General features: G+C 39.1%; 1 protein-coding gene across 3 annotated transcripts in view; it reads left to right on the top strand.

The window, feature by feature from the left end:
* Positions 1 to 15,394, top strand: part of LOC148190046 (uncharacterized) — a 36,891-nt gene extending 21,497 nt beyond the window's left edge. For 2 of the 3 annotated variants that reach the window (XR_015775859.1, XR_015775857.1), the window contains exons 3-4: positions 8,322 to 8,387; positions 8,456 to 10,312. Coding sequence is in view for 1 of the 3 variants with exons in the window: in XM_088074408.1 (XP_087930534.1) it covers positions 8,322 to 8,387; positions 13,746 to 14,060 (381 nt within the window). In the remaining 2 variants the exon portion in view is untranslated. Of the gene's footprint in view, positions 1 to 8,321; positions 8,388 to 8,455; positions 10,313 to 13,745 lie in introns of those variants that run through there. The other variant, XM_088074408.1, reaches the window with a different exon arrangement.
* Positions 15,395 to 16,006: the final 612 nt, after the last annotated feature.

Here is a 16,006-nt window from a genome sequence, read left to right as displayed (position 1 = left end):
ATGTGTCATAAGTAGACTTGGTCAGTATCTATTTTGGCAAACCTTCTTTGAATTTCACCGGTTCATACAGTATATGATGGTATCAGTGTGCGGCGCTACTGCCATGTTACTTTCTGAATTCATGTTTCTCTCTTTTACCAAAACTAAGACTTCCATGTTATTTCAGCGCACATGTTCCCAGGTTAGAGCAGTCACACTGACAGCTTGAGTAGTGCTGCTCAGATAGGGCAGATCTACAGAAATTGAGTCTCACTGATTTTTTTCCCATGTGACCCATGCAATTTTCAGCAAAAATAGACAGTGAAAATCTTTTGATAATTATTATTAATTAAATGGTTTTGAAGTTAATGCAGTTTTAATAATGTAAGAGTGCTTCACCATAAAGGCATATCCATTTTAAACTACTTTAATTAAGTCATAGAAATTGAGTCAAATGTTGAAAAGTTATGGAAAAGTTATGAAAATTCATAAGTAAAAATGTGTGGGAACCCTGCATTTAAACCAGCGTGTAATGATGCTATTTATTATACTGTAAATTTAAGGGCATTTGAAACAATAACCTTTAGAGCTGACATAGGCCTCTCATATCATCTTTTAAGATTTTTGTTTTGTTTAGCTGTGATATTTTACATTCTATGATCTCACAGTTCAGTTTATTAACTTTATTTATTTGTATCCTTATTCAAGAAACTGTGAGCAATTATTCATACCTGAGATGTACAGGATGACACCCACAAACACACATCCAGCTTCTGCCAACATCATGGCTGTTGTAGTCCTTAGGTCGTAATCAGAAGGTTGACGCTTAACAGTGTTTATATCAGACTTGGAATAGATAAAGAAAAATGTCAGTCAGTGGTAAAATCCATGAGCAAATAGAGCAGGGACCGGAGAGGACTTATTGAACTGTTGATTTGACATTTGAGATTTTAATACAGCATGCAGCTCTAAAACTAAACACAAACTTCCTTATTCTTTTATCATGTATCATGTATTTTTATCACTTCCTCACTGACAACCCAAATTTTAAACCATACATTTTTTTTTACCCTCATCACAATGTCACCACTGGAAGAGCACAACTTGTTCTCTTTAGTACATCTAGAATATAAACAGACAGAATAGACATACAAAAAAATGACATGTCCACCAACTAAAATAAAGGAGCTACTGAGTCATTCTGCTGGGAGTCTTTCCTCAGGGGGGCGCTATCATCTCATTACATGATCTCAGCAGGCAGGGGGTGCAGGGGTGTGTGTGTGTGTGTGTGTGTGTGCGCGCGCACACGTGAATTTATTAATAGTTAACAGCCGACCATGATTTCCTAGACCTGCTAAGTGCCCTGCCATAACATAGTGAAGGAACAGGAAGTCCCTGCTGCTGAGACAAGGCCATGGTGTGTGTGTGTGTGTGCGTGTGTGTGTGAGAGAGAGCGAGTGTGAAGTCTGTGCAGTTGTAGAGATGGACAACGTGAAAGTTTTCAGTGATCAAAACTTCTCTTACTTACATGAAAATAACATAGCACACCTGCATCTGTTCATATAGTTTTTTCAGGATCACATCTAATCAGTATTTCAAGGTGAACTTGTCTAATCAGAGGGCCAAATGATAACATCTTGAGGTAAACCGAGATTTGATAATATTGCATGGTATTTTCTCAGAAGCCTTTCCAGAAGAGCTTAATATAGATGTTTGTCAATTATTGTGTGATTCTGTATCGTGAACTTTTAAAAGCTGTCTGTATTGTTACCACAATAGTATACATGAATTTATATTAAATGCCAAAGTCAAGGAATTGTGATTTGTTAAATCTTTATTGGATTTTTTGGCAACTTTGGGAGAAGTACAACAACATCTTATCACCCTATAAAGTTGATATGACGACCTTGTTAGCACACAGTGGTGTGAGCAGACATTTAACTCTTCTTTTAGCTTTGTTTTGCCATTCACACACTCTTAATGGAAACATTTGGTGCTTTGGCTGCTCCAGTATGTTCATAAGCTGGTTGCTGACTTTGCCATTTTGGTGCTGGACAGTTAGTTCATAGTTTTTACTGATAAAAACAGCTGCTTACTGTGGCTGAAAATGAGTGATTCAAAACAGTGAGTCATAAGATCCTGAAATTCTCTGCAAAGAGGAACTGCAGAGTCAGGTCATAATCCTCTTGTTCGTCACAACAAGGAACCCTTTCATATTACGCATTTGATCTGCTGTAAAAATATTGTCTGATGTAAAGCATGAAGCTTGAATTGTCACCTTGGTGGTAATTTATTAAATATTTATGGGAGCAGTGTTTGCAGCCTCTGTTTCTACATCTCTACTATGAAAATATCGACCAGAACAGCTTTAAAGGAAAACTCGATCCCCGAATATCAGTTACTTACCCTGTTACACTAATTTCCTGAAGAAAACTTGTTTTCTCGCATGTCTCTGGTGAATGTAAATTTAAAAAATGGAGAAAATTCTTATTGAAATTCAATGCTCTTCTCAAAGACAGACTTTATTGACAAAAACAGCAATTTTCATGCTGAATATGAGAGCTGCTAGTCCACCACTACCTTTTAATTTATTATTTTTTTTATTAATTGTTGTGTGACTTGTGTTGTGTTTTCAAGAGACATTTCTGATTCGCAAAAGTCAAGAATTAAAACCAGCACCTCAGTTCAGTTCAAGATCTGAATTGTCCCTCAAGGGGAAAATTGATTAGCAGTAAAGTTAAAACAAATAGATAAATAGATATAACATACAATCAAAGCAATAACACTACAACCATAAGGATAAAAGAATAAAAATAATACAGTCTTCCTGTTGAAATCACCGTTCAAGTTAAAACAAGACTCAAATTCAGTGCATTAATTGCACATGGAACAAAGAAAATTTTAATCCTGTTGCCTTTAACCCTGAGGAACCTGTATCTCCACCCAGAAGGCAGAAGAGTAAATTCTTCTAGGAGTGGATGATCAAGGCTGATCAAGATTGACGGCGCTTTGCGAAAAACTTGTCTGTCATAAATAGCTGCCAAGGAAAGCCAATTATTTTACTGGCTACTTTGATAATGTTGGACAGACATTTTTTGTTCTGCACCATGAGGTTCCCATACCAAGAAGTGATACAGATGTTAAGACAGGTAAAATGACTATTTTTGTTCATGGAGGCTGGTTTTAAAGAGAGCATAGATAAGTTTGACTTCCTCTCAGTTCCCTATTAGATAGCGCTGTCTGCCTGTGAAGTACTGAGCATATAACTGGATAAATTGCATCTATGATACTGCAATGTGTTGTGTGAGAGTTTGTAAATGGATGTTTTTGATAAAGTGTGACTTTAATTGAGAATGTTCATCATTTTTAAATTATTCACGCTCTTAATTCAGTGGAGGCATGTGAGGAAAAACAAAGTTCAGTGTAATGCTGTGTGAGTGATAAACAAATGGTTATTTTGAGGGTTAAGTGTTCCTTAAGACTCAGTTTCATTGGCTAGTGTTGAAAAACAAAAGTAAAAAGGATCTATCTGCATAAATTGGTTACTAAGGATTCAGTTCATATTAAAAAATCTGATCTATTTTCAGGGTTCCCAGTGTTTAGTTGTTTTTGTTTATTTGTTCATCAGAAAAGTTTCTTAATTTCTCCCAGCGCTATTTCTCTCTCTTCATTTGGAAGGCGTGTTTCCTTTAAGAAAAAAATGACAATTTATTTTCTTCTTTTTAAAAAAATTGTTCTAAATTTTCTAATATTTTTTAATAAGATTTTTTTTCTTAATATTTGAAAAACATGTTTTCTTTAAAAGTCACCAAAATGACACTATTTATCACAGCCAGACACTGTAAAAACATAAATTATCGTTGGAATTTTAAAATTCCCAACGGTCTGTGAACACATCATGTGAGACGCTGAAATTATGTTTTAACAGAGTTTGATTCTTGAAAATTACTGGGCAAGAAAAAAAGGGGCTTTGAAAGGTCATGGAAAAGTTTTGAAATTCTTTGACTGTGTGTGGGAACCCTGTATTCTGTTTTCAATCATTTCTTATTAAATGTAGGATTCCTTTAAGTCTCATCAAGCTTTAAACAAGGACAACTCTCTGGTGCCAAACACTACCAGACAGGTTAATAAGACAAACCAGCAAGTAGTGCCTGTTAATACCAGGGCAAAGCCTCATCAGCTTTTATACGTTTTCCCTCTGCGGTTCACCCTCCACCCACTCATGTTCAGCCCCTCCAGCTCGGGCTTGTTGAGCACTTGTCTCAGTCTTATCCAGTACTTTTAATGACTTATCCGCAGAGATATAGAGAATAATAATGAGGGATGTTGAAAAAGAGAGTGGAGCCAGGCTACTTCATGTCTTAACACAAGTGAGAATCTCTTGTCTTCCCCCCATCACCTATTGGTGTGTTGGCAAGCTGGTAATAACACTGTATAATTGACACAAAAACACACATAAGTATGTGTCAGTTTTCTTCACTTTGCCAAAAATGCTGTCAAAGTAATACTGTGTCAGACAAAGCATTCCAGTGTAAAATGGGAAGTGCCTGTGAGCTTTATACTTTATTAAAAATCCATTTGTGGATCAAAGATGTTTTGTAGACAGTACGTACATACCTGCATAACAAGCTGGCTCTCAGTGCTGACGGCCCATTTTCACCTTGCCATATGTCTGTTTTCCTGCTGAAGTAAATAAGGTAAAATATTCTGTACAAAATGATTGGAATTCACAATATTATCCAGATAATATCAAGAGTTTAAACTCTAAAAATGGCACTAAAACATATTGAAATCATTTTCCCCTCCTTTTTTAAATGGCAAATGTTTTCATTGCATCACAGATAAGACACCCGTTCTCAAGTCCTCAAGTGCTGCCAGCTGGTCAATGATTTTGGCGTCAGACACCCACCCCAAATGCCACCTTCTACTGCGGTATGATACACCACTGAACACCGTCAGTTAGAAACGCTGCCTGTAACAACGTAACGTAATGGTGTTCACATGAAATGTGATGTGTGTACACAGGCAAATTAGTGTTTAGGTTGGGTTTTAACCTTCACAGTAACTAAAACACACAAATGCAAGAAATGCCTGTCTATGTGTTCCACTCTGTCTGTCCTGCTGCGCGTTACAATCACACAAAGCGTCTGTGTCCTGATTTGGAGTTAATACGATGCTTCCTCCCTCATCTGGAAGCTAGTGTGGCCTTCAGAGTGATGCCATGATGTCACCTCACTGTGTGTGTGTTTGTGTGTCTGCAGCATGAGTATCACATGTGAACACACAGACACACACACACACACACACACACACAAGGCAAACACGACCTCCTCTACTTCCCTCCATTACCCCTCTTTAGACAGCGTAGCATTGTTTCTGAGCCAAAATTACCACATCAGCAGCCCTCCAAATACACCCCACATCCTTCGCTCTCAAACCAGCGACAATGGGGGAGAAATCCTTCTTTTGGAAGAGGAGAGAGGGGGATTTCTTCTCTCTCCAGTTCCCAGCGTGGTAATAACTGCCGTGAGAGCTTTACTAATTGGCCTCTTAATCTTTTTGAAATGGCAGCGAAATAGAGCAACGGAGAACGATAGGAGGAGAGAGAAAGTTTACCCACAGTGGGTGTCTGTGCTTACGTTTGTGTCTGAACATGCATACATGCACATACATGGTCTCTGTGAGTGTGTGTGTGTTTTTGTGTCTGTGTGTGTGTGTGTGTGGTCTGTGTAATGAATTTTAGTCTGTGCATAAGTACATGTACTTATGTGTGGGTGTGTGTGTGTGTGTGTGTGTGTGTGTGTATTCATGTTCATGTCAACAGGGTGGTGTGTTTGTTAATATGTAGGCTGTGCCTACAGTTAGTCCATGTGCACTTCTTTATGTGTCTGTGTGTGTGTGTGCATGAGCTTGTGCATGTATTTGAGTGTGTGTGTGGTCAACCGGGTTCACCAACACTTCCTGATGATTCATCATTGGAAAACACAATTAACTCGGTGCCTCCCAATTATTTCCGCAGAGGAGATTAAGGTCTCCCAACTGAAACGATGAACAATTGGGGAAGGACGAATGTTTGAATCAAATGTTCCACTGGTCAAAAAGTCCTCCGGCGCCTCTTTTCACACTCGACAGTCATAGTTCCCTAACAGCTGTCAGCTGGACAAGCCTTGTCAATCCATGTAAGAGTGTTTTTGTTTTTTTGTAGCTCGGTTCCAGCTGTTTCGATCACAGTTAGGTTGATCATCACCTTATCACATAAATCAATTGGCAAACATCAGAGGGAGAGGTAATAGAATTGGAGGAAGAGGAAAAGGGAAGAGGTGTTAACCTTCTGCTGCAGCTGACTGAAAGTGGGAGACAGCCAAGCTCAGGACATGCTACAAGACAATTAAAATCCAAACAAATTTAAGAAATGTCTATTGCATTCATTTTTTTTTTTTTTAAAGATGCTGTATCTCACCAGTAACAACATAACTGCTCATTCTGCTGACTTCTAAAATGTCACAGATCTCAGTAAGAAGTATGAATAGACATGTTAACAAGCACATTCAAATAAAAAGTGAAACTATAGTTGGAAAGACACCATCAATATTCAACGCTGTATGCATTATTATGATTTTTGCCATGAGATTTTTATAAAAGTTAAACCAAGGTAAATTAACTGAGCATGAAAAATGTCTGAAAGGAGAAATTCTGCTCAACAATCACACACATTCACACCTGGAAGCTACTCAGAAGAAGACTGGATCTGTTTGGTTATCACTTCACTGCCCAAATGTCTTGGAATGAAAATGCAATCATCCTGTTGTAAGTGTAAAGAGGGGAGGGAAATAGGATTGTGCTGCTTTGATTACTACTGCGATACTGGTACTACTAGATGTGGTACTACTGTTACATTTGCTGCTGTGAGTCAGTTACTGCTACCAGGTTTCCATGGTAATTAGTGACGGCACATCATTGCATCTTGCCGGTTATGGAGTTGAGCACATTCACTTGGGTGTTGTGTTCCCATTAATGCCAGTCGGAGCTGGAGGTGATAAAAACATATATCTACTGCGGAGTCATTTGACCCGGGTGTTAATGCTGATTGTAAGCATTGCATTAAAAAGCCAGATGTTAGCTGATATTAGTGTTTTTTTGTACAAAGGGGGTAAGGCAGTCTCTTTCCATCTGTTTTCTAATGATGATGTTTAAGTTTCTGTTGTTGCTGCTCTTTTCTTCCATTCTGGCGGTATATGTCTTTGCAAACTAACCCGTTTTTTCTTGTTTATCCCAAACAAACCTGTGTCACTGCTGAATTAAACGGATCATTTGTTTCCCAGCAAAATCTCACTCAGTGTTGTTTAGATTAACAAAAGTTCAAGCTTTTGTGAAGTGCTTATAGAGTGACTCACAATCAGCAACACTGCCAAAAAGTGCAAAAAGGCTTGTTAAGCTCCAAAAGTCCAGATGAGCCTCACCTTTCCCACTGGTGGAAGGCGTTTTGTTTCCTTTTCTTTTGTAAAGCAAGACTGCCCCTCATCTTGATTTGGGTCCTGTAAAAGTTTTCCACTATTTCTGTGTGTTGAGGGAGCATCTGAGGTTACGGCAGTTTGCTGTTGTATTAACTTGACTGAGTTAAATCAAAGTTAACTGTGTTGCATCAATCAGCAACAGCGATCAGTTAAATATGAGTTAATGCTGTGAATTATTACTTTAATGTTGTCTAGCTGAGGCTTACATGAACAATTCTGTCATTCTTTTTTGGAGGATAGTCTCCTAAACAGAAGTAAAGTGTTGATCTGTTGTGGGAGTGCTGTCACATTGGGGCCTTGTTGCTTTTACTTTGCAGTGTGCTGAACCCGTCATCTGAACACACAGAAGTCAGTACAGGAAGTGCTCAGACAGTATCAGTGCTGTGATGTTTTGTCTCAAGCTTCAGAAAAGAGGGTAGAAATATATCCTGGAACATTCCTCTGGTTCGTTCTCATATTTAGGGTTTATTTGATTATTATTTGATTTTTTGATGAGTGATATATGCAACATAATAGAAGTATAAATGCATTTATTAATGTTAAATGTTAATTCTCAGTGTTTCCAGTCTAGCTCTGCTCAACTAACCATGTGCACTTTTTTACACAGCCCAGCTTCATGCACGCACGCACGCACGCACGCACGCACGCACGCACGCACGCACGCACACACACACACACACACACACACACACACACACACACACACACACACACACACACACACACACACACACACAGTTAGACCTGAGATCTGCCATGTAGGACCAGCGCCTCATTGTTGAAGGACAGAGTGTCACTGATTAATTGTTTCTTTTTCTAATTTTCCAGCCGGCTGAGAGAATCACCCTCCTGATCACACGCTTGGTTTCCTGTCAGAAAATCGTTGTGATTAAGGTATGTTTTAATGTAACATTTATGGAAAGAGTTGTGCACTAAAAAACTCACAGCTTCTTTTTTGGCAGACCCACGCTGGAACTAAACTGGTCAATCAGTTAGGGAGGCAACACCTTTCTGGCTTTTTGCGTTCCTATCTGCTTTCTGGATCTTAGTAATCAACCTTTACATTAATTGTCAATTAATTTGATAATCATTAAACAAAACAAGACATTTGTGGATGTCAAACACCGATTTTTCACTAACTAATTGATTAATTGAGGAAATAATTGCCAGATGAATTGACAATGAAAATAATTGTGAGTTACAGCCCTACTGCTGTTAATACATCAGAAAGTGATGGTGCAAAACTTATTTTGCCTTTTAAAGCTGATGCCTACACCGACACCTACTTTGATACCACATTTTGGGTTTTGAATGTAAGTGTGTCAGAGCATTTATGAAATTAGCAGTTTTGTTACACTATGTGATTGAGTCTTGATTTTGTCTGCTAAGGATGTGACCTGTTTGACTTGGGATATGTATTTTTTTTAAACTTTAGGCCACTGGTCAAAAAGTCTTTTTTTAAAATCCTGATCAAAGGGCAGATGCAGAAATTTTAAGATCATTTTTCAAAGACACAGTTTAATGAAAATAACATTTTCCAGGTTTTAATCTTGTGTCCCTGTGTAAATTGTTAATTTATCTCTTCTTCTCTAAATACGTGTCAAAAATAGTCAGTTTCAGCGTCCTTACATCGTCATTGTGTAAATGTAAGAGTCTTGTTCGATAACTTGTCTTGCACTCTAAGGTAGTTACATAAATCAGATGTAATTTGGATTAGCTAACCCCACCCGTCAAATAAAACCGCACTTGTCTCATTGGTAGCCAGCAGAGCAGTTTTTATAGGAGGAGGTGTGTGTTTGGATTTTAGTTGGCAAAAACTTAGCTTTCATTCCCAAAGAATGTGACTGAGGGTTTTTTATTTTTATTTTAAGGCGCTGTACATATTAATACTAGATCAAACCACTATGTGGAGTAATGGCGTCCTGAGCAGAGAGTGAAACCACGCTACTTCTTAATGTGCTGTAATCTGAGTTTACAGTTGGACCACAGATGTATGTTAGTGCATTTGAGTTCCGTGTGAGTCCCAATCACTGCCACTCTGCACTGCACTCATGTGTAGTTACCGCTGATATTGGGATGGCATCATCATTTAAAGCCTCTGGGAACCCAAATCACCAAAAACTTTCTTAATATGCAATATAGGGTGGCTAATCCCGGTCCATGTCACGTAATATGGCTGTGGTGGAGAAGAGAGAGAGACATAAGTGGTTACAAGGAGGTTTCTATCGAAATATGACCCTCCACACCCACACAGTCTTGAGAAATGCTGTTATCCTCAAAATAAGCTGTTTTGAACTAGGTTTTCTAGTAGCTGGGAATGTTTATTTTCACTTTGATTTTTGTAGATACTTAATGAGATGCTCAGCTTTGATGTACAATGTGTATTCTTACTTTTTCAAGCCACGTTTCTACAGGCTTTAAGAGTAACACCCATGCTCCACTTTCCTTCCCTATTGACACCATCGCTCCGTTGGCACTTTTGCCGTTGTTAGTACAGTTCATGCTTTTTGCTATGTCAGCTGATAGCCGCCGGCTCAGCCACATCCATGTTGAGAGCCGTGTGCAGACAATCTGAATCAGACCCTGACTGTCTGATGTTGTACAGAGCTCCTGTAACCCTTTTCCTCCTCCTCCTTCTGATCTGACAGTGAAGATGAGGGATTTTTGTGTGGAGGTGAACAGTCTTCTGCAGCTCAGTATCTTTCTACAACTTAATTTTTGAGCAATCCGATAGCATCTAAAGAATTTGATTTGAAGCATTTCAAACTAATTATATTCTGTTTCAGTTGGGACAAAAGTTTACATTTTGGTCCTTACAGACTAATGCATATACACGATGAACAGCTGCCACATTACCGAATCCCGTGATTGTCTCTCTTGTGTGTATTTCAGACGATTCAGATGCAGTAGTAGTAGTAGTATGCAAAATATTTATCTCTTTTTAAGCAATGAAATTTGTGCAGCATTTATGGAGGCATGTGCTCTCCGAGTGCTTTCCAGTTCAGTCTTTAATGTACTGTAGAGTAAATCTGATTCAGATTGGTGGGAGGTCCAGCAGTTACTATATGCCCTTTCCAGTTAAGCTGGCTCTCTGTCTTCATGACTATGAGTTCACGCAGCACAAGGGCCCTGTGTTTTCCACTTTCCCAAACAGTCCTAAATAAAGCATTCTCTCAGAGCCTTGTGGCCTGAGATGAACAGACGGTTGGGGTGGTGGGCGGGGGGGTAGCATTACATATAGGTAAATGCCAGCATATTTGAGATGGTAATCCAGGATAAGTCTCCAGTTGGCTGATGACCAAACATTCATGCGTCGCACAATAGGTTCTGGCAGGTGTCCAATCGCGGACTTACTCTGGGTTTAACGGTGAAATCCATTCTGACTTTTTCTGGCAAGAGCTTTAATAATTAATGTTGGCTGGATTGGAGAGAGCTGGAGGAGGAAAATACGTACAAAGGGTTTTTTTCCACTATGTGCTCGGTTTTGTGAATAAATTCGGGGATAGCCCTTAACCCCCACCCTGCTCGTAAAAGTTTTTATCCCCTGCTGGATTACCTTTTACTGCCTCTCTGTCTCGTAAACACTCACTTTTTTTTGTTGCTGCTCATATCTCCAAAACCCTCCTCCCCAAATCTGACTTTTATTTTTTTATCTTACTTTATTCCCACTGGTGGTATTCAGCGTTCCCACAAGACAGCAGTTTGGGTGGTAGAGCTGATTTTATTAAAAGTAGCAAACACTGCTGTACTGCTTCTGATCAAGATCACCAACTCTTAATGTGATGCATACTGTATTCATCAGTCTGCTTTTTTGAAAAGAACTGGAAAACTTTAAAGTTATAAAAGAGTGATACAGCAAGCTTTTCCCTGGGCTGTTAAAAATAACCTCTATAAAATATCTAATCCACTCGGAAAGTTATGTGGGAGAAAAAGAAGAAGGAGACTGTATAAAGAAAGTTAATTTAACTCCTTTTATCACCAGGAATTTTAAGGACAGCACTATATTTAGCTTGGTTTAGCTTTTAAATGTAAGAAGTGACAAGAAGCATCACGGCAGAGGGTTAACCCTTTCAAACCTTCAATGGCATCAGTTTTGTTGTACTCCATTAAGATGCTTTTACATGCATTTATACCTTTGAAACCTGAATAAATGGTTTGTTGTTGCTAAAAAGGAAATGAGCATGTCCGACAAACTGCAAATAAATAGGAAAAGAAAATAAAAAAAGAAAAAGAAAATTAGTTTTAAGAGAGAGAAATTATGAGATGATAATAACAGAAAATAGGAATTAATTTCCAGAAAACTATATTTATAATTGTTATTATTATTGAAGCTATTTTATGTATTTTTTCTATTTATTTTTCGTTTTGTTTTGGAGGGTTTTTTTTGCATTTTTTCTTTTCTTTTTTGGGGGCTAAATTTCAGATAGTTTTCTTTGAAATCAAATCAATTCACTCAGGTTTCAAGGGGTTAATATACCTTTAAATCTCACTTAAGTAAACCAAATAAATGAAATCCAATTGAACAATATTTTCATTGCAAAAATGTGACAGTAGAGAATAAGATCATGACGTCAGCAGTAGTGAGCAGCACAAAGCGTTGCGGGACTTAAGCACGTGGAAGCTACTGTGGAGACCAGTATTAGCGCGTTCATTCACCATGGAGGCGTGCAAGAAAAAACTGTTATCTTCAGAAATTCAACATAACATGGGGTAAGTAATAAATATACAAATGTTTGTTTGGGTGGTGAAGTATCTCTTAGAAGCCAGGATTTACAACTTTCAACTTTCAGAGAGTAATGCATGCAAACACATACATAATGGACCAGTTTTAATTGGGATTGTCTCAGTTTTTCACAAAGGCTATTGTTATGAGAGGAGGCAACAGTGTAAATACTGTAAGTCTATTGACTGTGTAAACTTGTTGTATCAGCGAGAGAAAACTAGCTTGTAGAGCTCAGTAAGCTTTTTCTTTTAATTTTTATCAACTGTTTTTGCATGAAATCATTCAAAATCATGACGACAAAATGCCAGGGGACAGGAAAGAGCGCAGCCTAGAGTAAGCAGAAAGAAGCTTGAAGAGCTACTCTGATTTACCAGCACAGGTTAGCAAGCGTAGTCTCTATGGCTCTGTTTACACCTGGTACTAACTTCCACGTTGATTGATCCGATCACAAGATTCAGTGTGATCAGGTCACTTAGGCTAACTTGCGTGGTCTGGGATGCATTTGACCACTTACCTTTTGTAGTCTAAATTTGTCCTGACGTGTCCCCGAGAAGAACTGACTTATTTATTGATTTTGCTTTTTTGTCAAAATAAAATTCTGAAATTTGTCTTGCATCCCAGGATGTCGAATACACATAAAAACAACAAAATACAAGACAAGAATGAACAAAATAACATAATCATACAAAAAATTCTACAAATCACAAAAAAACACCATGAAGAGTTGAAGCAGTGCAACATATCACTCATTAGCTATTACACTCAGTGTTTGACCCAAACTACTCAGAAGCCGTAGGTTGACAGACTGAGGAATAAATGAGTTTCTAAACCTGTTCAGTCGAGCCTGTCGGACTCTAAATCTTCTGCATGATGACAAAAGCAGAGTGTGAGTGAGGGTGGATGTAATATCACCAGCCAGAGACAACATGCTTTTAGTATATTCACTTTGGAAACTTGACTCAAGCGCTTGACTGATGATTAATGCAAAAAGTAGTGGTTGTTTTGGTGACCGAGCGCAAACATTCTGAATTGTATCCATTGTACAACAAGTTGGACGAAGTGTTGCATATCCTTACCCTATGGGAGGAGATGTGTTAAATTCTGTCTTCAGCGATAACAAAAGCTATACCACACAGCCGCTAGTGTTGCTAGTGAGCGAGCAGCTGGTGAGAGTGTGAGCGTGATAACTGTGCGAGGGTCCCTTTGAACTTATACCATAAGTGATGTCGGCAGTAACAAAAAATCTGAACAAAAGAGTTAAGCTGGAGAAGCGTGATAGACACTTTTCTGAGCAGCGATGTGTCTCACTGTCCACTTGTGTTTGATCACCAAAACACAAGTCAATACCAGGTGTAAACAGGCTCCATGTCATCAAGCTACTGAATCAGATATGCAGTAAAAAGAAAACATGCCGGTTACATAACCGTGACATTTTTCTGGTGGGATCAGGTATTTAAAGCAAAACCTCCAAGAAAATGTTCCAAATGCACATTTTCAAAGCTGGGCTTAAAGTTTGCTCTTCCTTTCAGTCTGTAACAGTGACACAGCAGGGAGCTGGACTGGCACAGAGACAGACAGCAGCAACAGAAGAGGAAAAAAGAAGACAGAACAAGTGGGATGCATCCGAGGAGAAGCTGCTGCCAGGAGGAAGTGACAGCGTCACGGCACGAGTGTGGCCATTCAAGATCCGAATCGGTTCTGACCCATTTCCCCCTCCATCATTCCGGTCCTTTGTCTGTGTGTCTGTGTGCACTGAAGCCATTCGAGGGGAGATGGAGGGAGAGAGACAGAGGTGGATTTCTGTTGTGATGGTATTAGCCTCTGTCAGCCTAAATGGGCTTTAATTGGTGGAGTGTTTGGTCCAACACAGCCTGGATTTTCCACACTGACCGACACACACACTGTCATCTTCTTTCATCCAAATAGGCTTCATCTTGGTATCAACAAGCTTCTTATCTCAGCCATTCTTGTGCTCAGCTTCCTACAGCTGTCCCCCTTTTTCTCTCCCGACATTTTTTTTCTCCTCTCTGTCGCTTTCTTTTTGTCCTCACAGGAACCTGTAAGACTGATTAACTGTTGGTGTGGTGGGATGAAGGATATTGGGTAAATTGCTGTGCACGTGTGTGTATGTGAATGGGAATGTGAGACCGACAAAGCGAGAGCAAATGTGTACGTGCATGTTTGAATGCTTCGGGCTGGATTTTCAGATTCCAGTGCTGCTTTATGAAGCTTTGGCTCTGGAGAGTCTTTCACATTCCCTCAACAATTTACTTCACTTAAACAATGAAATGGATAAATGCAAACTGCTTTTCATCTCACAGACGCTCAGTTAGATATTGAAAGACGTTACTAGTTTTGTGTTTTTACACTCATATAAAGATCACACTTTCCAACTGTAACCATTGAAAGAACACCGCAGCTCTTTTAGACTGACTTTCTATGTTGCCACTGAATTCCATTCATTTCAATACATTGTAGAGATGGACTTCTTAACCCTTGAACGTTGAAATGAATGTTATTCATGTAAACATATTGAAGATCAAGGCAAATAAAACTACCTGATTAAAGTTTGGAGAAGATTGTGTAAATCAGAGTTGACTGTTGGAAGGAGACAGGATGTGAACAGCTGTCTCAAGCACCAGATCTTTTGTTGTCACAACCATCAAACCTAAACTTCTTTAGAGCTCTGATCAGGCCAAAACAAAACCGACCCCATATGAACCCACATAGTTTCTGTCAAAGCCCAACCCGAGCTGACCTGAGCCTGAACAAAAGCAACAGTTTTGGGCCCAAGCTCAATTTAAAAACCCGAATTTCCACTGATTTTTAAAAATATATATAATATTACAACATTTAATACAAGCTAAATGCAACTCAAGTCTTTTCGGTGCAGGAACAGACATTTGTGCCTCAGGTTGCCTTCGTAAACAGCCACTTTGAGCACCAGAGCACACTCTAGAAAAAACTGGACCATTCCTAAATTTGGGCCGTTTTTGTATATAACATTTGGTAAGGTGCACCACACTTTCCGGGACATAAATATTACTCTGGAGGCGGAGCAGCAGAGCGCCATGCACAGTGAAAGTCAGACTTGAATTCATAGAGAAATGAAAAAGCTCTAATGTTGGGAAACTGAGAAGAACCTGACTCATTGGGCCCAGTCGGGTTTGGGTAGAGTATCAAATCTTTTTGATGTCATTATTTGCTCAACCACCACGGTGGTCAATGTCAAATTAGGTTTTTCTAAATGCTCTTTCTTCTGATTCGGTGATGCCATTAAAGGGCGAGCCGTGTAGGCTTTTCTTGATGATGTCAGACAGTCAGAGAGAGGACAAAAAGCAGAGGACAGAGCAAAGCAAGCGGGATCCATCTGGTTAACTTTTTGGAAAGTAGGCCAGAAGAATATTTAGAATACTTTGACATCTTTTCTTTTTACTCTTCAAAATGATGACATTGTGAACTCTTACCTTGCATGCAGAACTGACATCAGGGCCATAATTTGCACTTGTGCACAAAAAGGCTTGAAATTGGAGCTCTCTCTCTCTCTCTCTCTCTCTCTCTCTCTTTGTGTGTGTGTGTTTGTGTGTTTTCCCAGGGCAGTCAGTCTGTGGTCTGGACACTCATTAATGAGTTTTATTACACAGCAATTGACACAGTTACTGATCTGTCCCACTCTTTCACTCACTCAGTCTCTCACTAACAGAGTTACTGTAGGTGAGGAGGATAATTTAAAAAAGAAGTGGGGTCACTTACTTTCAGAGCAACTGATTCACACATGATAATTGTCTGC

This window comes from Plectropomus leopardus, chromosome 3, assembly GCF_026936395.1.
Source record: "Plectropomus leopardus strain MGB_pleo_1.0 chromosome 3, ASM2693639v1, whole genome shotgun sequence".
Taxonomy (NCBI): Eukaryota; Metazoa; Chordata; class Actinopteri; order Perciformes; family Serranidae; genus Plectropomus; species Plectropomus leopardus.
This window is presented reverse-complemented; position numbering and strand designations above follow the sequence as displayed.